The sequence below is a fragment of the Musca vetustissima genome, unplaced genomic scaffold, assembly GCF_032173495.1.
Source record: "Musca vetustissima isolate MV318-11 ecotype Yass unplaced genomic scaffold, APGP_CSIRO_Mvet_v1 utg6528, whole genome shotgun sequence".
Classification (NCBI taxonomy): Eukaryota; Metazoa; Arthropoda; class Insecta; order Diptera; family Muscidae; genus Musca; species Musca vetustissima.
The window spans coordinates 1-27902 of NW_026878990.1; the positions used below are offsets into that span (position 1 = coordinate 1).

The window sequence follows — 27902 nt, forward strand, 5'->3', positions numbered from 1 at the left end:
CGCCTTGCTGGATGGTCCTTGAAAAAATATTCTTTATAAAATCCACGCCTTGCTGGATGGTCCTTGAAAAAATATTCTTTATAAAATCCACGCCTTGCTGGATGGTCCTTGAAAAAATATTCTTTATAAAATCCACGCCTTGCTGGATGGTCCTTGAAAAAATATTCTTTATAAAATCCACGCCTTGCTGGATGGTCCTTGAAAAAATATTCTTTATAAAATCCACGCCTTGCTGGATGGTCCTTGAAAAAATATTCTTTATAAAATCCACGCCTTGCTGGATGGTCCTTGAAAAAATATTCTTTATAAAATCCACGCCTTGCTGGATGGTCCTTGAAAAAATATTCTTTATAAAATCCACGCCTTGCTGGATGGTCCTTGAAAAAATATTCTTTATAAAATCCACGCCTTGCTGGATGGTCCTTGAAAAAATATTCTTTATAAAATCCACGCCTTGCTGGATGGTCCTTGAAAAAATATTCTTTAAAAAATCCACGCCTTGCTGGATGGTCGCTGAAAAAAGTGTTCTTTAAAAAATCCACGCCTTGCTGGATGGTCGCTGAAAAAAGTGTTCTTTAAAAAATCCACGCCTTGCTGGATGGTCCCTGAAAAAAATGTTCTTTAAAAAATCCACGCCTTGCTGGATGGTCCTTGAAAAAATATTCTTTATAAAATCCACGCCTTGCTGGATGGTCCTTGAAAAAATATTCTTTATAAAATCCACGCCTTGCTGGATGGTCCTTGAAAAAATATTCTTTATAAAATCCACGCCTTGCTGGATGGTCCTTGAAAAAATATTCTTTATAAAATCCACGCCTTGCTGGATGGTCCTAGAAAACTATTCTTTATGAAATCCACGCCTTGTAAGGGTCCTATTCTTTAAAAAATCCACGCCTTGTTGAATGGCCCTTGAAAAATATTCTTTAAAAAATCCATGCCTTGTTAGATGGTCCTTGAAAAGATATTCTTTATAAAATCCACGCCTTGTGCTGGTCCTTGAAAAATATGTTTCATAAAATCCACGCAATTCTAGGTCCTTGTTATGCTCTTATTACCGCATTTCCTAGCCTCCTTTATTATTGATTGAAAAAATATTTAATTTTTTTTCTCAGTCATTTAAAAATTTAGTATGTCACCAGTTTTTTTTTCCCTCCAACCAACTATTTATTAACTTACCTTGGCAGATTACTGCAGTAAGTGCTCTACTTACATATGTACGTATTTACACACGTACATACATATTTACTCGCCAAGTAATACCTAGTCTGTGCGTCGTCAGTATTTACTCATTTTCCAATTCATCCGGTCGGGTACGCATTAAAAACAACGAACTGTTGCACTTTGAGTGCTGAATAAGCTTTTATTTCCGCCAAACCCCCGTTCTCCGCCCTCTCCGATGCTGCACTCCGGATGCTGACGATGACGTTGATGACATGTGAATAGGTGGTATTTTACCACTAAAATGTTAAAATACTCGACTGGAGTAGTGGCATGCCACCCAATCGCTTAATGTTGTAACTTCTGCTGCTGCTGTTGGATGCTATTCCAAACAGTCAATGATGTCATTTTTATTGTAGTTGTTGTTTTTGATTTGGTGTGTATGCATAGGGGGTGGGTGTATGTTGGGGCGTTCTGTATATGTATGTACGGTGTGTGTGTGTGCGTACACATGGCATTAATGGTGTCTGTTTTTGTTACGCTTTGTTTGTCTGTCTTGATTACTGCAATTTGCATACGCCCAGACGTTGTCCTTGTTCTGGAGGGAATTGCAAACACACAGACGCACACACACCAGTCGATACACACGCATAATCAAACACTCATGCATATATACATACTTGCATCCATCTGTAGCTGAAGTTACTATCAGGAAAAAAATGCATTTAAGCCGCCCATGTTTTCACAAAATTGTATGCGCCCAAAATTGTATTTACATGCATATTTTGTTGTCGTTATCTATACTGTAATTAAATCGAGTAAGGAAGACGAGAGTTTCTCATAGTCCTTAAAAAAATATTCAATAAGAATTGAATTTCTATTGGCAGCTTTTTCTTCTTCTCTCCTAATTATAGTGTTTTAATCATTTAAAAATCCACGCCTTGTTAGGGTCCTTGAAAAATATTCCTTAACAAATCCACGCCTTGTTAGGGTCCTTAACAAATCCACGCCTTGTTAGGATCCTTAAAAAATATTCCTTAACGAATCCACGCCTTGTTAGGATCCTTAAAAAATATTCCTTAACGAATCCACGCCTTGTTAGGATCCTTAAAAAATATTCCTTAACGAATCCACGCCTTGTTAGGATCCTTAAAAAATATTCCTTAACGAATCCACGCCTTGTTAGGATCCTTAAAAAATATTCCTTAACGAATCCACGCCTTGTTAGGATCCTTAAAAAATATTCCTTAACGAATCCACGCCTTGTTAGGATCCTTAAAAAATATTCCTTAACGAATCCACGCCTTGTTAGGGTCCTTAAAAATATTCCTTAACGAATCCACGCCTTGTTAGGGTCCTTAAAAATATCCACGCCTTGTTGGATTATCCTTGAAAAAATATTCTTTAAAAAATCCACGCCTTGTTAGGGTCCTTTTAAATATCTACGCCTTGTTGGATGGTCCTTGAAAAAATATTCTTTAAAAAATCCACGCCTTGTTAGGGTCCTTAAAAATATCCACGCCTTGTTGGATGGTCCTTGAAAAAATATTCTTTAAAAAATCCACGCCTTGTTAGGGTCCTTAAAAATATCCACGCCTTGTTGGATGGTCCTTGAAAAAATATTCTTTAAAAAATCCACGCCTTGTTAGGGTCCTTAAAAATATCCACGCCTTGTTGGATGGTCCTTGAAAAAATATTCTTTAAAAAATCCACGCCTTGTTAGGGTCCTTAAAAATATCCACGCCTTGTTGGATGGTCCTTGAAAAAATATTCTTTAAAAAATCCACGCCTTGTTAGGGTCCTTAAAAATATCCACGCCTTGTTGGATGGTCCTTGAAAAAATATTCTTTAAAAAATCCACGCCTTGTTAGGGTCCTTAAAAATATCCACGCCTTGTTGGATGGTCCTTGAAAAAATATTCTTTAAAAAATCCACTCCTTGTTAGGGTCCTTAAAAATATCCACGCCTTGTTGGATGGTCCTTGAAAAAATATTCTTTAAAAAATCCACTCCTTGTTAGGGTCCTTAAAAATATCCACGCCTTGTTGGATGGTCCTTAAAAATATTCCTTAACAAATCCACGCCTTTTTGGATGGTCCTTGAGAAATATTTTTTTAAAAAGCCAGGCCTTGTTGGGGTCATTGTAAAAATATTTTTAAAAAATGTCCCCTATTCTATTACTCCTCGATGTACCTCTCCTGCAGACATAAACATTTTTTGTCTACTTATCTTCCTGGCGGGTATGTGTATGGACAGACATGTAAGGATATTTTGTGGGTGCTTCAAACGAATTTACCTCGAAATGACAATGTCAGATTGTTGTTGTTGCTGTTGTTGTTGTTGTTGTGGCAGGCTGGCCGGCATATTGCAAGCATTAAACACAAATAAAACGCAAAATAACTCAATTATTAAACACAATTAAGTATTTACGACATATAATGCATAATGTCATTTCATGCCAGTGCATTAAGTGTTTATGCTTGGCACACACACATACACACAACGAAGGCCAAAGATACGCATATAGACAAATAAACCCCCAGGAATCATCAGATTATACGGATATTTAAATAACACCACCCACCCGCCGCCTAGTGTTGCAGTGGTGGTGGTCATCCGTCAGAGCATCAGGGTATAAAATACTCAAAATATTGGTTTGACCAGCAATAATAAAAACTTGGGCAAGTCATGTGGTGAACGGCACACACACACACATTTATACACCTAGGTGTATAAGTGTTTGTGTGGTTTTTATGCTTAAAATCGCTGTGGCCATCCAGACGTATGAGCGTTATTAATTTGAACTTATCATCTTAAAAACGATTGAATGGTGGCAGCTAGACAGCCAGCCAGCCTGTCAGTCATCGACAATAATTTTTTTGTTATGGTGTTGTTGTTGATGGCCATCAATATTGCGATCAGTGTTTCTGCCATGATAAGCCAACTTGTGCTGTCAGACATTGAAAACATTTTTCTTTATTGGGCGGAATTGTTTTTAAAGGGAAATTATTGGATTTTTTTAAAGAATATTTTTTCAAGGACCATCCAAACAGGCGTGGATTTTTTAAATAATATTTTTTCAAGGACCATCCAAACAGGCGTTGATTTTTTAAAGAATATTTTTTCAAGGACCATCCAACAAGGCGTGGATTTTTTAAAGAATATTTTTTCAAGGACCATCCAACAAGGCGTGGATTTTTTAAAGAATATTTTTTCAAGGACCATCCAACAAGGCGTGGATTTTTTAAAGAATATTTTTTCAAGGACCATCCAACAAGGCGTGGATTTTTTAAAGAATATTTTTTCAAGGACCATCCAACAAGGCGTGGATTTTTTAAAGAATATTTTTTCAAGGACCATCCAACAAGGCGTGGATTTTTTAAAGAATATTTTTTCAAGGACTAACAGAGGCCTTTCAGAAAAAAGAAGAAAGAACAAGAAAAACGTGAGCATGAGCAAACCGAGATGTCAGAACGAAGTCCGACAATTTTTCCAACGAGTAAAACACCAAACCGAAGGCTTTGGTGCAGGCACATCCTCCTGTAGAGATAAAGAAGGGAACCTGGTGACAGATACAGACAGCAAGCTGAGGATCTGGAAGGAGCATTTTGAAAAACTTCTGGTATCAAAGAGTAGCGGTGAAGAGGATACCCCAGATCCAATAAGAGATGATGGTATAGAGTGTATACCACCTAGCCAAGATGAGGTCATAACAGCAATTAATCAGCTCAAGAAGAATAAAGCAGCAGGAGCCGATGGGTTACCAGCCGAACTATTCAAGACTGGTGGTCAGATGCTGGTCAGGAGCATGCACCAGCTGATTAGTACAAGTTGGCTAGAAGAATGCATGCCCAATGATTGGAACCTCAGCATCCTGTGGTTCCAGGCACAAAAAAGGAGACAAGCATATCTGTGCCAACTATAGAGGAATTAGTCTTCTTCCGATCGCATATAAAGTCCTATCCAGCGTTCTGTGTGGACGACTGAAGCCAATGGTCAATGACATTATTGGACCATGTCAATTCGGCTTCAGACCTGGCAAATCCACCATTAACCAGATTTTTACTCTGCGCCAAATCCTGGAAAAGACCCACGAAAAACAAATCGACACATACCACCTATTCGTAGACTATAATGCCGCATTCGACAGCCCTATCCGTTCAGAGGTGTTTAAAGCCATGTCTGCGTTTGGTATTCCTGCAAAATTAATACGGCTAAGCAGGATAATTTTAACTGGCACAAGATCAGCAGTTAAAGTCGGAAAGGACCTATCGGAGCCCTTCAATACCGAACAAGGATTCAGACAATGTGACAGTTTGTCGTGTGATCTTTTTAACATATTGGTGGAAAAGGTCAAAGTGGGTCAAAGGAGAACACGAATGGCACTCTGTATACCAAACAACTCATGTTACTCGCCTACGCCGAAGACATCAATATAATGGGTCGAACATTGCGAGCGGTAACAGCCACCTTTGAACAAATTGAGAAGGAGTCTGCCAAAGTGGGTCTGCCAGTAAACGGCGAGAAGACCAAGCTGATGTTATCAACGCGCAAGACGTCCAGTAGACTCGGACCAACTGTGGAACTTGAGAACTACAGCTTCAAGGTAGCTACCTTGGTACCGCCATAAATAAAACGAATAACATCAGTTTAGAAATTCGGAGAAGGATTATGATGGCCAACAGATGATACTATGGTCTAAGTAAACAGTTTAGAAACAAGGCCACCTCCCGCCAGACCAAACTCACACTCTACAAGACGTTGATACTACCCGTGCTGTTATATGGATCTGAAGCATGGGTACTTGCGCAAGCAGATGAGGCAGCTCTTGAGGTGTTTGAAAAAAAAAATCTCCGAAAGATCTACGGGCCGGTCTGCGTCGACGGTTAATATCGGCGTCGAATGGACATATATATAGTCGGTCGTATTGAGCTGCAGCGACTACGATGGCTAGGCCATACTGTGCGAATGAATGAGAATGCCCCAGCTCAAAAGGCATATAAAAGCGAATTAGATGGAAAGACCAAGTAGAAAACAACATCCTGGAACGTGGTCTTTCAAATTGAAGGAGATGCGCACAAGATCGACGCGCTTGGAAATCTTTTTTAAGCTCGGCTTATGGAAAAACCGTTCTGTAACAAGGCAGCTAAGTAAGTAGCAGAGGCGTGGATTTTTTAAAGAATATTTTTTTCAAGGCCTATCAGAGGCGTGGTTTTTTAAAGAATATTTTTTCAAGGCCTATCAGAGGCGTGGTTTTTTAAAGAATATTTTTTTCAAGGCCTATCAGAGGCGTGGTTTTTTATAGAATATTTTTTCAAGGCCTATCAGAGGCGTGGAGTTTTTAAAGAATATTTTTTCAAGGCCTATCAGAGGCGTGGAGTTTTTAAAGAATATTTTTTTCAGGGTCTCGAATAAGGCGTGGATTTTTTAAAGAATATTTTTTCAGGGTCTCGAATAAGGCGTGGATTTTTTAAAGAATATTTTTTCAGGGTCTCGAATAAGGCGTGGATTTTTTAAAGAATATTTTTTCAGGGTCTCGAATAAGGCGTGGATTTTTTAAAGAATATTTTTTCAGGGTCCAATGGCGTGGATTTTTTAAAGAATATAGGGTCTCGAATAAGGCGTGGATTTTTTGCACGAAATTTGGTATTTTTTAACGTCTGAATAAGGCGTGGAGCCTAGATTTTTTCAGGGTCTCGAATAAGGCGTGCCAAATTTCAGGGTGAAAATCAGGGTCTCGAATAAGGCGTGGATATACCCTTCACCACATATATAGTTTTGCCCGATTTCATGTAAATGGTGCAAACCAAAACGAGATAGACACATGGTTCCGATTTGCACGAAATTTGGCATATATATCTGAATTGGAGCCTCAGAATGATTTGCCAAGTATTGAAATTGGGAAAATCGGTCCAGATTTAGATATAGCTCCCATATATAGTGTCGTCCGATTTCATGTAAATTGTGCACCAAAGTCCCTATATATCTTTCGATTTGCACGAAATTTAGCATAACGTACTGAATTGAGCCTAGAGTGATGTCTGTCAAATTTCGTGAAAATCGGTCCAGATTTAGATATAGCTCACATATATAGTTTCGTCCGATTTTATGAAAATGGTGCCCCAAAGTCCCTATATATCTTTCGATTGGCACGAAATTTTGGCATAACGTACTAAATTGAGCCTAGAATGATGTCTGGTATGTTTCGTGAAAATCGGTCCAGATTTAGATATAGCTCCCATATATAGTTTCGTCCGATTTCATGTAAATTGTGCACCAAAGTTCCTATATATCTTTCGATTTGCACGAAATTTGGCATAACGTACTGAATTGAGCCTAGAGTGATGTTTGCCAAGTTTCCAGAAAATCGGTATAGATTTAGATATAGCTCCCATATATAGTTTCGTCCGATTTTATGAAAATGGTGCACCAAAGTCCCTATATATCTTTCGATTGGCACGAAATTTGGCATAACGTACTAAATTGAGCCTAGAATGATGTCTGGTATGTTTCGTGAAAATCGGTCCAGATTTAGATATAGCTCCCATATATAGTTTCGTCCAATTTCATGTAAATGGTGCACCAAAGTCCCTATATATCTTTCGATTTGCACGAAATTTGACATAACGTACTGAATTGATGCTGGAATGATGTGTGCTGAGTTTCGTGAAAATCGATTCATCTATATATATATTTTCGTCCGATTTAATCTAAATAATGTACCAAGTTCTTATGTTGCATAGCGTTTTGAATTTAATCTAGAATGATGTGTGCCAAGTTTAGTGAAAATCGCTCGCATATATATTTTCGTCCGATTTAATGTAAATGGTGCACCACATTTATCTTTCGATTTGCACAAAATTTGGCATAGCGTTCTGAATTGATGCTGGAATGATCTGTGCTGAGTTTCGTGAAAATCGATTCAGATCTAGATATATATTTTCGTCCGATTTAATCTAAATAATGTACCAAGTTCTTATGTTGCATAGCGTTTTGAATTTAATCTAGAATGATGTGTGCCAAGTTTAGTGAAAATCGGTTAAGATTTAGATATAGCTTCCTTATATTATAGATCGGTTTTAAGTAATTGACGCACCAAGGAACCAATATATGGCTGATAGGAACAAAACGTACTGAAATTAGCATTACCTAACCTGTGACAAGTTTCGTTGAAATCGGTTCATATTTGGATATAGCATCCTTATATAAGTAAATTATGCATCAAACTCCTCATATTTGTTAGATTGACATCAAATTTTGCACAACGTACAAATTTGAGCATAGAATAACGTAGTTGGGTTTTCTAGAAGTACAGACCTAGCCCAACGGTTGACCTATTGATATTTGTTTGAAGTCGATTTACATACTTTTGTTCCATTGTAACAAACGAATGACATGTTTATGGATAGATCTAGGTCGTTTCACATTTAGATATATATCACATTTTTTATTTGATACAATTTCATAGTCCTGTTTAAAGGACCCATACGTGTAAAAATTTGAAATCGATTGGGTTATTAGTTTTTGAGTTATCGTGCCCGCCATTCGCAAAAGAGAAAAACGCGTTTAAAGTTTGAGAAGCCCTTTAGCCGTCATTTGATGCTGACACAATAAATCGGCCGTCAAGAGTTCGAGATTTTCACTTGAAATTTTGTACTTGAATTAGTTTCCTTACTGGTTTAAAGAATATTTTTTCAACGACCATCCAACAAGGCGTGGATTTTTTAAAGAATATTTTTTCAACGACCATCCAAAAAGGCGTGCATTTTTTAAAGAATATTTTTTCAAGACCTATCAGAGTCATGGATTTTTAAGGACTTTTTTCAAGACCTATAAGAGTCGTGAATTTTTAACGACTTTTTTTCAAGACCTATAAGAGTTGTGAATTTTTAACGACATTTTTTCAAGGCCTGTAAGAGTCGTGAATTTTTAAGGACTTTTTTCAAGGCCTATCAGTGGCATATATTTTTAGGGATTTTTTTCAAGGCCTATCAAAGGCGTGGATTCTTTAAACAACATTTTTTCAAGAATTTTTTCAATGTTGCAGGTTTTAAATTACTTAAATCACTGACCCATTTTTTGTAACATCCATAAAATAATTTCCTTTTAAAACATCCCGATAATCGGATTTACACAACAAAAACCAAAAAACCACAACATTTCGCACGAAAACGACAGCATTAATTGCATAAGAAGCTTTTAAAGAAGCAGAAACTGAAACAATTTATTCGATTCAATGATTCGGAAAAGGCCAATCCCTTTAGTTGACAGTATTTCTCAGGCTCTCCTCACTCGCCTACGCTCCAATGACAATTTTCAACACACTGTCGTTAACACTGCATTAAGAAGTACCCGAAGAAGAACAAGAAGTAGATGTCGAAGCGTTGGCGAACAATTTTAAATTGCAAAGTGCAGCTGATGAAACCAATACACTTATCTTTGGTCACTAATTGGAATGGTTAAAATTTGTTGTTGCCTTACGACGAACGGACGGCAAACGCTACGCAACACAACGTCAAAATGAAGAGACAAAAAACAAAGGTGGCCATCCTTTCCTTCCTCGGGTTGTGTGTCCATTAAAAAAAAGAGAAACACCTACATCCTCCGCACACCCATCCACCGATTGCCTTGATTTTGATTGCTCTTCCTTCATCAACATTTAATTGTTTATCCACTTGCTTCGTTTCCATGTGTCTTTTTATTTTCTCCAATCTTTATTCTTTGTTTTTTTTTCGCTCTTCATCAGCATTCTGGGCCATCGTATACCCGATGTTGCCGTGCCCTTATTCAGTGTTTATCCCGCCACGAAACATGCCATTACGGGCCTGTGTCAGACGTTGCGTCAGGAAATCCATTTCCTTAAATTAAATATCAAATTAACGGTAAGTAAATATTCTTCATTTGCGCTAGCCAACAATATGTTGCGTGCGAGAAAGATTACCACACACGCACACACACACACATGTTAAAAATTACATATGTGTATGTTGTGTGTCGTTTGAGTGACACACAGAGGGTCTACACTTGATTACATTTCATGGTGGTGTTCAAGTGGACAGTCAAAAAAAAGTGGTGTACAGTGAGTAATAAATGTGAGTAAGTGGGGGAATTTTAATGAACAATTTGAAAGTAAAACTTCATGAAAGTTTCTATAGATAATAATTGAATTTCTTTATAAAAGAGGGACATTTTTAGAAACATGGTATAAGGTAGTGAAATTTCAATGAAATTTTCCATAGAATAGTGAAGATTTCATGAAGCATACCATAAAGTGGAGAAATTTCAATAAAAATTTCTAAAAAAATAGTGAAATTTCATATCGGATAGTAAAATTTCAATGAATTTTGCAATAGGATAATGAAATTTCTATAAAATTTGCTATAGAATAATGAAATTTCCATGAAATTTGCAATAGAATAGTGAAATTTCAATGAAATTTGATATAGGATAGTAAAATTTCAATGAAATTTGTTATATGATAGTGAAATTTCAATGATATTTTCTATACGATAGTGAAATTTCCATGAAATTTGCAATAGAATAGTGAAATTTCAATGAAATTTTATATAGGATAGTGAAATTTCAATTAAATTTTTTATATGATAGTAAAATTTCAATGACATTTTCTATACGATAGTGAAATTTCAATGAAATTAGCAGTAAAATAGTGGAATTTCAATAAAATTTGATATATGATGGTGAAATATCAATGAAATTTTCTATATGATAGTGAAATTTCAATGAAATTTTCTATATGATAGAAATTTTCTATATGATAGTGAAATTTCAATTAAATTTTCTATAGGATAGTGAAATTTCAATGAAATTTGATATAGGATAGTGAAATTTCAATGAAATTGCTATAGAATAATGAAATTTGTTATACGATAGTGAAATTTCAATGAAATTCGATATATGATGGTGAAATTTCAATGAAATTTGATATAGGATAGTGAAATTTCAATGAAATTGCTATAGAATAATGAAATTTGTTATACGATAGTGAAATTTCAATAAAATTTGCTATAGGATAGTGAAATTTCAATGAAATTTGCTATATGATAGTGAAATTTCAATGAAACTTGCAATAGGATAATGAAATTTCAATAAAATTTTTTATATGATAGTGAAATTTCAATGAAATTCGATATATGATGGTGAAATTTCAATGAAATTTGCTATAGGATAGTGAAATTTCAATGAAATTTTATATAGGATAGTGAAACTTCACTGAAATTTGATATAAGATAGTGAAATTTCAATGAAATTGTCTATGGCTACTGAAATTTCAATGAATAGTGAAATTTCAATGAAATTGTTAGCAGTGAAAATAGTGGAATTTCAATAAAATTTGATATATGATGGTGAAATATCAATGAAATTTGCTATATGATAGTGAAATTTCAATGAAACTTGCAATAGGATAATGAAATTTCAATAAAATTTTTTATATGATAGTGAAATTTCAATGAAATTCGATATATGATAATGAAATTTCAATGAAATTTGCTATGAGATAGTGAAATTTCAATGAATTTTCTTAAATGATAGTGAAATTTCAATGAAATTTTATATAGGATAGTGAAACTTCACTGAAATTTGATATAGGATAGTGAAATTTCAATGAAACTTGGCTACTGAAATTTTGAAATATATGATAGTGAAATTTCGATGAAATTTGTTATGCGATAGTGAAATTTTCTATATGATAGTGAAATTTCAATAAAATTTTTATATGATAGTGAAATTTGAATGAAATTTGCAATAGAATAGTGAAATTTCAATTAAATATGCTATAGGACAGTGAAATTTCAATGAAATTTTCTATAGATAGTGAAGTTTCAATGAAATTCGATATAGGATAGTGAAATTTATATGAAATTTTCTATAAGATAGTGAAATTTCAATGAAATTTGCTAAAGGATAGTGAAATTTCTATAAAATGTTGTATAAAAACGTGAATGTTTAATAAAACTTGTCATAGAATAGTAAAATTTGAAATAAAATAGTGACGTTTGAAATAAAATAGTGACATTTCAATGAAATCTTCTATATGATAGCAAAATTTGAATGAAATTTGCTATAAGATAGTGAAATTTTGATGAAATTTTCTATAAGATAGTGAAATTTCAATGAAATTTGCTATAAGATAGTGAAATTTTAATGAAATTTGCTATAGGATGTTGAAATTTCAATAAAACTTGGAATAGGATAGTGCAATTTCAATGAAACTTGCAATAGGATAGTGCAATTTCAATGAAACTTTCTATAAAATAGTGAACTTTAATCAAACATGACATATAATACTAAAATTGTTATTGAAATTTTCTATAGAATAGTAAAATTTCAAAGAAATTTGATACAGGTTAGAGAATTGTCAATGAAACTTGCAATTTGATAGTGAAATTTCAATGAAATTTGTAATAAGTTACTGAAATTTGCAATAGGTTCGTGCAATTTCAATTAAATTTTCCATATAATAGTGACATTTCAATGGAACTTGGCATATAATAGTGCGATTTCCATGAATGTCATGGGTTTGTGAAATTTCAATGCGATTTTGTATAGGAAAGTGAAATTTCAATAACTCTTTTTATAGTATAGTCCAATTTTATTTAATTAATTAAATATTGTCTTTAGAATATTAATATTACTATTAAATTTTCTTTAGAATACTGAAATTTCAATGATATTTTTTATACAATCAACTTTTTAGGGATGTCTATCATTGTGTCGAAAACTTTTAACACTCACTGTACAATAATGCACTTATTTAAGCTGCGTGATAATTAATGTACTTTGCAAAAAAAACGTAATTACATCGAATAATATCATTCATTGTGGCTTTGACATCACTAGGCTGTAATTGAATAAAAGGAGTAAAGTCTTTCCTTAAAATACCCATATACACGCACCTCCACACCCAACGGTGAATACGAAAAATCAGGTCTTTAGCATTTCCTGAACCATAACCTTGTTAAGTATCTTCACACAAAAAAGGAAAACTCTCTTTTGCTGCATGTTTCCGTGTGTGTGCGGTGGTTAAATGACGACAACAATCGCTGATTGATTCGATGGAAAAAAAACGAAAGAAAAAAATCGTGGAAACAGACCATAGTATTTTCCTTTTTCAACTGAGCTGACTGTTGATATTTGCACCAAAAAACATTTCAACAATGATGTTGTATTGGCCATTGCCGTATGTATGTAAATATTCGCAGATTTCGCCTTTACGTGACAAGTCACAATGTGCATTGGCCGGCGGTAATTAAATGTTGAAAATATTGTGAAAAGAAAAAAACAAACAGAGGAAAAAGTTCACGCCAAAAGGGAGCAACAATTGAATTCTGAACAAAGTGATTTTCCATGACCTCTTCGTTAGCATTATTTGAAGAAGTGTCATTAATATCCTGTTAGGGAATGGACGGAATGTGGAATTAAATGTAAAAGCAATTGAAGCAGAAAGTGCAGAATATTTCATTGAAATTTCACTATCTGATAAAAATATTTCATTGAAATTTCACTACCTTATAGACATTTTCGTTGAAATTTTGGTACCTAATAAAAAAATTCATTGAAATATCAATGTCATATATAGAAAATTTCCAATAAAATTTTACTATCCTATAGAAAATTTCATTGATAGTTCACTATGTTATGGAAATTTTCATTAAAAATGCACTATTTCATGGAAAATTGAAATTTACCCTATAGAAATTTCATTGAAATTTTACTATATTATAGAAAATTTCATTAAAATATAACTATTTTATAGAAAATTTGATTGAAATTTCACTATCCTATGACAATTTTAATTGAAATGTTACTATTTTATAGCAAGTTTCATTGAAATTTCACTATCCCATAAAAAATACATAAAAATTTCACTATCTTATTGAAAATTTCACTATTTAATAGAGAAATTCACTATATTTTAGAAAATTTCATTGAAATTTCACTATTTTATGGAAAGTTTCATTGAAATTTCACTATATTATAGAAAATTTCATTGAAATTTCACTATTTTATTGAAAGTTCCATTGAAATTTCACTATATTAAAGAAAGTTTCATTGAAATTTCACTATATTACAGAAAATTTCAATAAAATTTCTCTACTTTATGGATAGTTTCATTGACATTTCGCTATATTATAAAAAATTTCATTGAAAATTCACTAATTTATAGAAAATTTCATTGAAATTTAACCATATAATAGAAAATTTCATTTAAATTTCACTATGTTATGGATAGTTTTATTGAAATTTCAGTATTTTATAGAAAATTTAATTGAAATTTCTCTATTTTATAGAAAAGTTTCTGTAAAATTTCACTATCCTATAGAATATTTCATTGAAATTTCACTATTTTTTAGCAAGTTTCATTCTTAAAGCAAATTTAAGTGAAATTTCACTATAGTATGGGTATTTTAATGGAAATTTCACTATCCTATAGAAAACTTCATTGAAATTTCCATATTTTATGGCAAGTTTCATTGAAATTTCAGTATTGTATACAAAATTTCATGGAAATTTCACAATCTTATAGAAACTTTCATTAAAACTTCATTATCCTATAGAAAATTTCGTTGAAAATTATATTATGGCAAGTTTCATTGAAATTTCACTATCGTATAGAAAATTTCACTATCTTATAGAAAATTTCATTGAAATTTTACTCTATTATGGGTAGTTTCATTGAAATTTCATTATTCTATAGAAAATTTCATTAAAATTTCTATATTTTATGGCAAATTTCATTGAAATTGCACTATTCTATGGCAAGTTTCATTGAAATTTCACTATTCTATTGCAAGTTTCATTAAAATTTCACTACTATATGGCAAGTTTCATTTAAATTTCACTATCCTATAGAAAATTTCATTGAAATTACACTACCTTACAAAAATATTTCACTGAAATTTCATTACTTTATGGGTTATTTCGCTGAAATTTCAGTATGTTATGGGTAGTTTCATTGAAATTTTGCTATCCTATAGGAAATTTCATTGACATTTCAATATTTTATGGCAAGTTTCATTGAAATTTCACTATTTTATTGCAACTTGCATTGAAATTTTACTATTTTATGGTAACTTTCATCGAAATTTCTCTACCCTATAGCAAATTACATTAGCAAATTACACTATTTTATGCCAAGACTCATTGAAATTGCACCATCCTATAGCAAATTTCATTAAACTTTCACAATTCCATAGAAAATTTCATTAAAATTTCACTCTTCTATAGCAAATTTCATTAAAATTTCTCTATTCCATAGCAAATTTCATACAAAATTTCTATATTCCGTAGCTAAATTCATTGAAATTTCCCTATTCCACAGAAAATTTCAATGGAATTTGTTTCATTCTACAGAAATTTTAACTAATCCAGAGAGTGAAATTGAATAGAAATGTTCACATTTCGGTAGAAATTGCAAATTTTCAATATTCAACAATTTGCCTAAATACTACAAGATTTTGAACAAAGTACATAAATATGTATGTGCATTATGTCAAACACCTTATCAACTGTCTTCTGTACCTACACACATTCAATCGACACTAATGCAATTAAATAATGCCAACAAATGTTCTCCTCTTACACATACAAAAAAAAAAACAAAAATAAATCATTTCTATAAATAACTCATGGATTTGAATTCTCCTCTTAATAAATAATTTATTTACATTTATTTTCTCTCCCCTTTCTTCTATTTTCTTCTTCTTCATAGAGCATAAATCCTGGTATGGTGGATACCGATTTTCTTAATGTCTACTCCCACACTGTTGCTGACCTACCCAAACTGAATGCTGGCGATGTGGCCGATGCAATTATGTATGCACTTGAGACACCGCACCACGTACAGGTGGAGGATATAACATTGCAGGCAATGCGGCGTTATGATACAGTCGGAAATCTCTGAGCATGTGGTAGTAGTACGTTTCATCACACAACAAGCCGGCAAAAATACAACCAATACATATATACGCTATATATACATATACATAATACACAGACACGTGCGCATCATTTTTTTATATGGCATATAAACAACAATGAATGAATGAAGAAACTTACTGCAAAGTCTACGGTTTGAATTGATTTAGTCTCGCGTCATGAAATAAAATTGGCAAATTCGTTATTATATGCACACTTAGATTTGTTGTTATTGTTTTTGTTTATTTTATTTAGAGAGTATATCACATTAATAATGCACTTTTGTTGTTGTTTTATATATTGATAACTGTTTGTTTGTGGGGGGAAATGTCTATTATTTATTTTCTCGATGGAGACAACAACACTTTCATTCACAAAGCTGCTAAATGCACGTATTTACTGTTATTTGCATATATATGCGCGCTCTCTCTCTCTCTCTCCCACCATGGATGATTTTGCTCTCTCCTTCTCTATCTCCATTGCAAAAACACTTGAAGCCGGCATAATGCGCCGAGTTGTTGCAATACACATGCATGCACATGCCGAGAGGCAACAACAATGCAGCGTTGCAATAAAAAATATTGCATTTCAGCTGTCAATCGGACATTTTGACATGTGACAAAGAAATATATATTTTATTTAATAAGTATCAATTTTAATATTTTGTCATTTATTTAAATTTTTTTATTTTGTTTAAACTTTAAAAATAAATTGTTAAAATAATAGTAAAATATATGTGAAGGACGATATTTGTTTGGTGTGCCATCTATTGCCCAATAGTGTAAAGTGACATGAATTGCGTTGCCAACTGTCAACATGGTTGTATTTCATGAGATGGTTATAAATATTAAGAGATGTAGAACTACAAGATATAGAAGTGATGCCAACGTGTATATTTAACAAGTGAAAAAGCGTTATGATCGGCCGGGCCGAACTTTGGTTACCCTCCACCATAGGTATATCAACAGATACTTGAAATGAAAATATAGGAAACATACCAAGAAGTTAACCTATACCGATAATTCTACAAACTAGTTTATGTAAACCATTGTGTACACAAAATACAAATTTCAGCAATTTTTAATGAAAACCCCAAGCGTTGACTGATACTAATAACGCATGGTAGAATACACAATCCTCCAACTACTGCAATTTAGATTACATAGTGTTGGGATTAACGAATATTTGGGGTTATAATTATATGAGGGCTATGTCTATTTAATGACCGACATATTTCAATTTCTAACCCAATATTTTTGTTTTGTGTCTCAATTCTTTCATTCAGGAGGTATAATTATATGGGGGAGATGCCTAAATGTTGGCCGATATATTTCATGATCATCAGGTTCGAGTTTTTTATCGCAATTTCCTTAGAAAGCGGAATGATTACAACCGATGGCTAAATCGTCTTAGAATTCCATAATTTGTAGTGTAAAACTGACTATTTCAAGTAACGACTATCCCCTATACTATGGTAGAATACGCGCCTATATGGAGACAACTCCTACACACGGAACTAATCAGCTAAGTATTTTAATATAAGAAGGGGGTTATATGGGAACTACCCCTAAAAGCGGGCGAATATTTATAATTTTTGGTAAGAAGTTTTGTTACCATATGCGATTACAAAATACCAAATTACAACGAATTGGGGCAAAAAAAAACGCGCTCAGAACCCCTAAATACTGAAAACTAAGGGTGTCTTATATGGGGGCTACCGGAAAAAATGGGCCTATAGTTATAATTTTTAGTGGAGAAATTTGGTACTCAATAAGAACCCACTGTACCAAATTCCAGTGAATTCGGTTTCTTCAGAAGATAACGTGATTACAAAAAAGATAACGTGATTACAGAAGACAACGTGATTACAAAAAACGGACATGACTAGATCGTCTTAGAATTTTACACTGATCAGGAATATATATCTCGATGAGTTACCAACGGACTGACAAAATTAATATAACCTTCATACTATGGTGGAGGGTATAAAAATATTGACAAATTTATAAAAATCACTTAAGGGGATCCCCCTTATCAGACTTACTTCGCTAGCTTGTGACAGAACATTTTTTCCATAATCCAAGTATAAAAAATATTTGCAGGCTCGTCGGTCTTGCGCGCAGCTGGTGCATCCTTATTCATTCTTACAACATGACCTAGCCAACGTAGTCGCTGTAGCTCGATGCGTCTAACTACGTCGATGTCGAGAATAAATTATACAACTCATGTTTCCTTCTACGGCGATATTCACCGTTGACACTGATCGGCCCGGAGAATTTTTCTCTCAAAAACTCGAAGAGCAGCCTCATCTGCTGGCACAACTACCCACGCATCAGATCCATACAATAGCATGGGTAGTATCAGCCTCTTGTAGAGTGTGAATTTGGTATGGCGAGAGGTGGCCTTGTTTCTAAACTGCTTACTAAGACTATAGTAGCATTTGTTGGCCTACACGATTGTCCTCCGAATTTCAAGTGTTGTTTTGCTGCAGTATGTAAGGAGTGATCAATTATTTGCCATTGTGCTTCTATATTATTATCCGGACAAGGAATGCTTCGTCACGAAGGCTGAATTTTCCGCATTAAAATCTCCTAGCAGAATTTTAATGCCATGGCCAGGGCAGCGGTCATATGATTTTTCTAGGCGCTGATTTACTTATGTCAGTCCCTTTCCATTTCCTGTAAGGCTCACTATTTTAACGGATGATGAAAGTAGCTACCCCAAGTGACACAGCGGGGAGGTCAGTGCCCACAATTGAGATGAAAGAGGGACCAAGATAAGCCTAAGAGAGGGTTGTATTTTTTCGTACAAAAACAGCGTTGCATCTCATTAGTATCATGATTTCGATTATGGTTTTTAAATAAACCCGACCGCACGATGATTTAAATTTGTATGGTAAATTTAACCTGATTATGAAAAAAACCTGATTAAGCCTTTAATCACGATTAAATGTTATATGTAAATCCGCTTGAGCAGCACGGTATGTGCTTTGTTCCAGGACCTGCAAGAATCAGTTTTATGGCTAGAGGGGGTACATACACTTTGATACGGCTAAAAAGTGTCTCATCATGCGGTTTTAGACCCCATGTTTCTTTGAACCTAATCTGTTGGGAGTCGATTTGTACATGTCCGTGCGACTGTCTGGTCGGCTTTTGCGCACGATAACTCTCGAAGGCATTAACCGATTTCATCTAAGCTCTGCACATTGTTATATTTCTTCCAAAATTAAATCAAGTTCGGTACCACCCCCACCAAATGGTCAAAATTGTGCTAAAAATTATATGATGCGAACGGACTATTCGATTTAAACCTTGATCTAGTCCAAACATTGGACCCATTGCCCCACTCCTTCTGGTACCTCCCCCACAAATGGTTGTTGTAGCACCCCTATTGGTTTTACACAATGGGCTGATGTGACAGACGTTGACCGAGGAAGGCTCTGGTCGTTTCGGGTCGAAGACCCCTCCGTCGTGGAATGCTTAGATCTAGTCCAAAGATGGGACCCATTGGTCCTAGACTAGATACCTGAAGTAATTGACTTATTGGCAGTGAAGGCTTTCTCATTATTAAATTAATAAATAAAATTAAGTTCATATCATATAAAGCAATATAACACTTCGTCAAATATTTTGTTGGCCACTCGAACGAAAAGATGGCATGTCATCACTGAGTACGTCATTATGTGGCAACCTCACCAATTGTCAATTTTGACATTTCTATTGTTTGCAACTTATCGAAATCTGTCGATAAGTCTAAAAGTCGAACTGCATTGCCCTATTTTATAAGAAAAAATACGTGGAAAGAATTAAGTGAAAATTTGATAGGGGAGAGCTTTGGATAAATTTATTGGAATTTGTACTTTTTAATTTAAATATATATACTCCATTAGGTAAGAGATAAAAACAATTGACAACTCCAGCATCCCCGTTAAATGTTTACCTTTAACAAAATTGTTATAAAAGATTTGAAGTGAAAATAAAGAAAAAAAATAGGAAGTGTAAAAAACGATGATAAAAAGAAACACGCACATATACGCTGGCTGACTGGCTGCTGATTTTGACTAGTTGTCATACTGGCCAGGCAGACAAGACAGACGACGACGGCGGCGGTGTTGATGGTGGTGGTGGTGTGATTCGTACAACAATGATTGGTCAGAAGAAAATTTGAAGTGTAAATCGTGGCTATTGTTGTTTTTGGGTTGGAAATTTGGGAAGAGCATGCAGTATGGAGAAATGCTAAACTGCCTCAGAATTTTTCGGAATTTATTACATACAATAAATAATATGCAATAAGCTACTTCGTAATCGAAGTCTAAAGTACAAAATGTAAAAAATGCAAATTATTAAATAACACAATTTTTTTTGCGCCCAGCCATGGATGAATCTATTAATAATAATTTTGTGTCAACCGCACCGTGTAGTATTTGCGCCTTACACATATTTATGTCAAGGTTTCAGTCTCTTTATTTAGAGAGCCAGCCAGCAAACCAACCTGCCAGCCATTCACAACTACTTTTTTTGTCTTTACTTTTGTTCATTCTTTGAAGTGCCAGCCAGCCATCCCGCAAGCCCCATAATCACCCATCCAACCATCCATCTTATCATTTATTGCTTTGCATTCGTCGAATTTCTTGCCCCGTCATTCCGAACTATCAGTTTTTTCAAGCATGTAATAATAATTATTCTGATTATTATAAATATCTACTCTATAGGCAGCTATTCAAAATTAATTCTCCCTCCTTCGATCCATCATCGAAACTCAGCCATCCAGAGATAGTATTTTGGGTTCCGATTGAAATAAATTGGCGTATGGCGGGGCGTCGGTGTATATATGTGTGTGTGCGGGTCTGGCTTTGTGTGCTAATAATGAAAATTGCACTACTTTCTTTGTTATTTGTTGCTCGATTTTAATTTCTTCCGTCATTTAAATATTTTTTTCCTGACATTTCTTTTATTCTCTTCCTTTCTTTGCAGCTTAGTTTAACAAAATAGCAGCAGCAGAGCCGCAGCATTTCAATATAAAAAAGATATAATATAATAAAACTTCCCTTCTTCCTCCCCGCATCTTAGTAGAAGTATAATAAACATACAAAAATGTTCATTTGGGATTGGTTTACCGGTGTTTTAGGATATTTGGGTAAGTAGAGCACGAACGAACCTATTAACCAACAAATATTAATTTCAAAATTTCTAAATATCTATATAATTTGCCAACAAAGCAAACATATAGGCTAAGCTCAGAAAGACAGACCGACCGTCAACAGCGAGCGGTATTAGTCTTCGTAGTCAGTAGCTTAAACAAGTGTTGACGTTTAAAGAAAAACACACACAACACCATGTTGGCCATGATGCGTTGTTGTGTTTACACTTTTGACGTTTGATCTTTGGCCACCAGAACAATACACACATCTCGACCGTAAAAACGAACTCTCTTTTGATAATCTCGTTTTCACTAAACCTAAAAAATATGTTACAGTGGCCTTAATAATATGAGACCCATCTTCACAAAAAATGTAGCTGCATTCTCCGTCTACACAAAGCTGTAGCTTGCGGTGTATTTCAATACTACAAAAACAACATAACCATTGTAGATAATTATCTTATCCATTGTTATTGTATTATTATGGTGGTAAAGGTTAACATACACCGATCAAGTTCAATGCAAAACGGAAATGGTATTTAATATCCAATTATTTTATGGTTGTCCGTTTTTTTAACATTATAATTATTTAAAATTTAATATTATTCGCTACGATTGATTTGTAGATATATTGAAGGGTATTCTACTTTGAACAAATTCGAAATTAAATATAGAGAAGACATGTAAGGTACATGAGGATATATCATCGTTGGACCAAATCCATATTTATTTATTTTATTTAAACCCTTACATATCAGACAATTGTATGGAACCCTCTCAAACTTGATGTAAAAACGTGCCTCGACAACTACTGTCTTTTGAATAAATTCAGGCAATTTGTAAGATTTGTTAAAAAACCTCAATGGGCCAACATTTGAAAATTGTGTAAGAGGAAAAAATATTTTATTGAATATTTTAAAGGTATGAATAGCTCACAGATATTGAGTAGTTTGAGATCTGGTGGTCTATTTGGTGTAGATTCGAGATGTGCTGGTAGTCAAATAAACGTGAACGTTATAAGTGACTTCTTTGTTCAGTCTGAATCTGTTCCAACTGCCGACAGAGTAGAATTATATGGCAATTTGGGTGAACAAACTTCTTTTATTTTTTTATCTTTAATTGTGTCTTTGAGGAGGATATTTTCAATCTTTGGGTACTGAGGGAGTTCCAATAAAGTTTATAAAAATCATATATCCTTATCTCTTTTTTATAAGAAGACAACATGCATATGCATTATTGATGTCTTTCATTACATGTGGCATGGAAGTTAAATCTGGCACTAGTCAATCATGTTTAAATAAAATTCTACGACTTGTTAATATGGTTGTTCATTTTGTTTATCGATTAAATTATCGTGATTACCTTTCGAACTATGTTACAGAGTTCCTTGGGGTGCCTTTTCAATTTTTTGTAAATGCCCGAGTTATGGTATACTTACTTACTTAGCTGACTTATGGCAGAACTTTCGTTTCATAAGCCGAGCTTAAAAAAGATTTCCAGGCGCGTCGGCCTTTTGCGCAGTTTTCCCAGTTCGAAATATCATATTCGGCAATGTTGTCTTCGACTTGATCTTTCCATCGGATTCGTGGCCTTCTCCTTCTGAGTGAACTATCAGCTGGATTGTTTCTATATGCCTTTTGGGCTGGAGCATCTTCATACATTCTCACAATATGACCTAGCCAACGTAGTCGCTGCAGCTCAATACTTCGAACAATGTCGATGTCCGAGAATAACGCAGATCGGCCCGTAGATCTTTCGGACAACCATTGTAGCATCTGTGGCCATCACAATCATTCTCACTATTTCAAAACTGATGTCGTTCGTTTTATTTATGGCGGTTCCAAGGTATATAAAATCTTTAACTACCTCGAAGCTGTAGTTCTCAAGTTCCACAGTTGGTCCGAGTCTACTGGACCATCAGCTTGGTCTTCTCGTTCTTTGGCGGACTCCTTCTCAAATTGTTCAAAAGTGGCTGTTACCGCTCGCAATATTCGACCCATTATATCGATGTCATCGGCGTAGGCGAGTAACATGCGTTGTTTGGTGTACAGAGTGCCATTTCTGTTCACCTTTGCGTCTCATATGACCTTTTCACCTTGTCTGAATCCTCATTCGGTATTGAAAGGTTCCAATAGATCATTTCTGACTTTATCTGCTGACTTTGTGCCACTTAAAGTTATCCTGCATAGCCGTATTTATTTTGCAGGAATGCCGAACGCAGACATGGCTTTAAACACCTCTGAACGTGTCGATGTGTTTTTCGTGGGTCTTTTCCAGGATTTGGCGCAGAGTGAAAATCTGGTCAATGGTGGATTTGTCAAGTCTGAAGCCCCTTTGGTATGGTCCAATAATATCATTGACCGTTGGCCTCAATCGTTCACACGACACACTGGGAAGAAGGCTAATTCCAATCATTGGACATGCATTCCTCTAGCCAAATTGTACTAATCAGATGGTTCTTCTGAGCAGCATCTGACCACCAGTCATGAATAGTTCGGCTGGTAACCCATCGGCTCCTGCTGCTTTATTGTTCTCGAGCCTATTAATTGCTATTATGACCTCATCTTGGCTAGGTGTTATTCACTCTATACCGTCATCTCTTATTGGTTCTGGGGTATCTCCTTCAACGGGACTAAATGATAAAAAAAACAGTTTCCATACAAAGTACCAAAACACTGGTCCTCAAAATTTTAGAAACCGAAATAATTGATATTTTGTGATAGACCTAACATAAAGATTCCGCCGCATTTGCCACTGAAGTGGCTGTTATTAGGCATTTCGTGTGTTCGAAAGGTGTGTCCTATGACCTGGCAGAATATTTTCGTGTTGATGTATTTATTGACATATAGGGTATTATAGGTAATTTTAAGGTTCTCAACCACATTCTCCAACTGCAGTGTCAGTAATTTGACACCTACTGACGGAGCATTTTCAATATTGATCCATTTTTGAAATTAGCTTCATATAAACGACTCACTTCTTTTAAAGGTTCTCAGATGATAAAATACCACCAGGCATAAACTTTCCATATGGTTTTGAAGGTTTAAGTCTAATTTTACAAACTATAAACAATTTCTTCCCATCGACTTTTTTCATCTGAGACCTACAAATAGTCGGCTCAGGTCTTGAGAATACGTTAGGTGTAAAAGCAAATCGAAACCCAATATATGAATTTAAGGGTCTACATTTTATGGAATTTATCTTAATATTTCCGTTGGAACATATTTAACCGTTTTAGTTTTCGCTCACTGACCAGGGATAAGGCCAGTGTGCAAAAACTCTTCAATTTAAATTTGGGGTTTGTTTTATGTTCTCTTCGGTAAACTTTTGGAAGTCCACTGCTTGAGTCCATAAGGGCTTGATATTACTCTAAGTCACATATAATCCCATTGTATTATTTCGAAAGTCTCATTCCACAAAACCAAATACTAATGTTTTTTCTTCTTCTTTTTCTTTAGGTCTATGGAAAAAATCGGGTAAATTATTGTTCCTTGGTTTGGATAACGCTGGTAAAACCACATTGTTGCACATGCTCAAAGATGATAAATTAGCCCAACATGTACCAACATTACATCCCAGTAAGTCATCTATCAGCACTCCTATAAAAATTGCAGCAATTTAAATTCTAATTTCCTTTATAGCATCGGAAGAATTGTCCATTGGCAATATGCGTTTCACCACCTTCGATTTGGGTGGCCACACTCAAGGTAAGTCTTTGCTATGAATCACCAGCTCTATATTAACCAACCACCACCACCATCGCCTGCCCGTTTCCTCGACAGAGGGGTCTACGATCCGAAACGACCCGAGTCTTACTCGGCCAACGTCTGTCACCTCAGCCCATTGTGTAAAAGCAATAGGGCTGCTACAATAACAACAACCATCGCCTGCCACTAAATTTCATGTTAATAGTTTTGCTAGCATAAACTTTGAATGTTGTCAAGCAGGTTTTTGTTTTGTTTTCTTCATTCGGGAGGGAATAATAAAAAGAACAACCCTAAATTTGAATACTACTACTCGAAATTACATCATTATTAACTCCTGTCAATATTTGGTGTGGCGGCTTCGTTTTTAGTTTTGGATGGATAAATAAAATTAGGATGGATAAATAAAAGTCCTGCAAGGCCTAAAATAGGCGTGGATTTTTTATAGAATATTCTTTCAAGGCTTAAAATAGGCGTGGATTTTTTAACGAATAATTTTTCAAGGCCTATCAGAGGTGTGGATTTTTTCACAAATATTTTTTCAAGGCCTATCAGAGGTGTGGATTTTTTCACAAATATTTTTTCAAGGCCTATCAGAGGTGTGTATTTTTTGAAGAAGATTTTTTCAAGGATTTTTTAAAGAAATTTTTGTCTATTATTTTGATCTTATTTTTTCAAACAATTTCTTAATTTTTTAATTAATAAGTTTTATTTACTTCTCTCTTCCAGCCCGTAGAGTGTGGAAGGATTACTTCCCCGCTGTGGATGCTATTGTATTCTTGATCGATGCCTGGGATCGTGGCCGTTTCCAAGAAAGCAAAAACGAATTGGATTCTCTGCTGACAGATGAAGCCTTGTCAAATTGTCCCGTGCTGATTTTGGGAAATAAAATCGATAAGCCAGGTGCTGCCAGTGAAGATGAACTAAGAAATGTATTTGGTCTCTATCAATTGACCACTGGAAAGGTAAGCATTTGCAATCACACAATAGTGATTGAAAAAAAAATAATAATTGATTTTCTCAATTTCAGGGCAAAGTTGCACGCTCAGATTTGCCTGGTCGTCCCTTGGAGTTGTTCATGTGCTCTGTGCTGAAGAGACAAGGCTATGGTGAAGGTTTCCGTTGGTTAGCGCAGTATATTGATTAAGTTCGGTGGTGTCGTATTCAGTTTGGTCGTTGTTTCGTTTACGGAGTGGCAAAAAAACAAAATACAGCAACAACAACAAAACATACAAAAAATCTAAATACTTTTTAATTTGTACATCAATTAAGTATAATAACAAAAACAACAACTACAAAAACATTCAATATTTGTAAAACTGCAGCAGCCATTGTTTTCCTTCTCCTCCTACACTCCACCACCCTGTGTCACACACCCATTTTTACATACAAAATTCCTCCATACACACATTCTTTTTACATTCACAATCAGCCACAAGAAAAATCCACAACAACAAAATTCATTTACTCAACAGTTTTTCAAAACAACAACAATAAAAAGAAAAATGTGAAAAATAACAAAACTGCAACAGCAACAATAACAACCATAAACAAATTTAATTTTTAATTCATTTTGATTTAAACTCAGTGGGGAATAGTAGAGAAAAGGCGCAACTTTTTTACAATTCCGCAAGAAATTTTACAAATATTTAAGACTTTTTGCCATTTCTATTTTTTTTATTTAGTTTGTCTATTTTTTCCATAGCGAAAACAAAACTTCTTTCCATACACACACAAAATATATTCCATTTATTATTCTTTAATTATTATTATTTTGTGATTTTTTAATTAGTTTTGGATTTGATATCCATACGCTAAATATATAATTTCAATATACTTTGTTTAATTGTAGTTCTCAAATTATTTAATTTGTTTCTCCATATTTTTATTATTTTTAAAGAAGAAGAGTTTTTCCATTTAGTTTTTTTTTCTCTCATAAGTTTTTAAATAACATAATTTTAATTTAGTTTAAATTTTATTTGGTCTTGTGTAAAAGAAAAAAAAAATAATCGAAAACATTTTTGATTCTCTGTGCAAAAAAAAATTTAAAACAACAAAAAATCCTATGTGGTTTATTTTTAATAGGAAAATGGAAAATGAATTTTTTTGAACCGAGTACCTACAACAGCGAATATCGCTGTTGTAGAAACTCGGTTCAAAACGGCGATATTCACGTCAACGCAGATCGGCCCATAGATCTTTCGAAGAATTTTTCTCTCAAACACTCCAAGAGCTGCCTCATCTGCATGCGTAAGTACCCATGCTTTAGATCCATATAACAGCCCAGGAAGTATCAGCGTCTTGTAGAGTGTGAGTTTGGTCTGGCGGGAGGTAGCCTTGCTTTTGAGTTGCATACTCAGACTATTATCCAAATTTCAAAACTGATGTCATTCGTTTTGTTTTCGACGGTACCATGGTATATAAAATCTTTGACTACCTCGAAACTGTAGTTCTCAAGTTTCACAGTTGGTCCGAGTCTACTGGACGTCTTGCGCGTTGATACCATCAGCTTGATCTTCTCGCCGTTTACTGCCAGACCCATCGTTCTCAGTGTTCAACCTATTATGTCGATGTCATCGGCGTAGGCGTGTAACATGTGTTGTTTGGTGTACAGGGTGCCATTTCTGTTCACCTTTGCCTCTTGTATGACCTTTTCCAGCAGGATGTTAAAAAGGTCAAACGACAAACTGTCACCTTGTCTGAATACTCGTTCGGCATTAAAGGGTTCCGGTCCTTTCCCACTTTAACTACTGCTCTTGTGCCAGAGTTAAAGTTATCCTGCATAGCCGAATAAATCTTGTAGGAATGCCAAACGCAGACATGTCTTTAAACACCTCTGAACGGATAGGGCTGTCGAATGCGGTTTTATAGTTGACGAATAGGTGGAATAGGTCGATGTGTTTTTCTTGGTTTTTTTTCCAGTATTTGGCGCAGTGTGAAAATCTGGACAATGGTGGGTTTGTCA

The 27902-nt window shown here is 34.6% G+C and overlaps 2 protein-coding genes across 2 annotated transcripts; both read left to right on the plus strand.

Moving 5' to 3' along the window:
• Positions 1 to 9874: 9874 nt before the first annotated feature.
• Positions 9875 to 16095, plus strand: LOC133323806 (farnesol dehydrogenase; the record flags this gene model as incomplete). The annotated part of the gene is made up of 2 exons (XM_061532706.1): positions 9875 to 10039; positions 15889 to 16095. Coding segments are annotated over 2 exons (357 nt in total), but the record flags the coding sequence as incomplete, so codon positions are not given.
• Positions 16096 to 21144: 5049 nt separating this feature from the next.
• On the plus strand, positions 21145 to 26117 carry LOC133323803 (GTP-binding protein SAR1b). Its single transcript, XM_061532703.1, has 5 exons — positions 21145 to 21230; positions 24692 to 24811; positions 24875 to 24940; positions 25667 to 25902; positions 25968 to 26117. The coding sequence occupies exons 1-5, from the start codon at positions 21188 to 21190 to the stop codon at positions 26082 to 26084; spliced, it is 582 nt and encodes a 193-aa protein (XP_061388687.1). The 5' UTR covers positions 21145 to 21187; the 3' UTR covers positions 26085 to 26117.
• Positions 26118 to 27902: the final 1785 nt, after the last annotated feature.

What these genes read in the sequence shown, in the direction of transcription:
- LOC133323803 (XM_061532703.1), top strand. Translation starts at nt 21,188, where the DNA reads ATGTTCATTTGGGATTGGTTTACCGGTGTTTTAGGATATTTGG. An exon ending in TTTGGGTGGCCACACTCAAG is followed by an intron (nt 24,941 to 25,666) that starts GTAAGTCTTTGC and finishes TCTCTCTTCCAG; the next exon opens with CCCGTAGAGTGTGGAAGGAT. An exon ending in ATCAATTGACCACTGGAAAG is followed by an intron (nt 25,903 to 25,967) that starts GTAAGCATTTGC and finishes TCTCAATTTCAG; the next exon opens with GGCAAAGTTGCACGCTCAGA.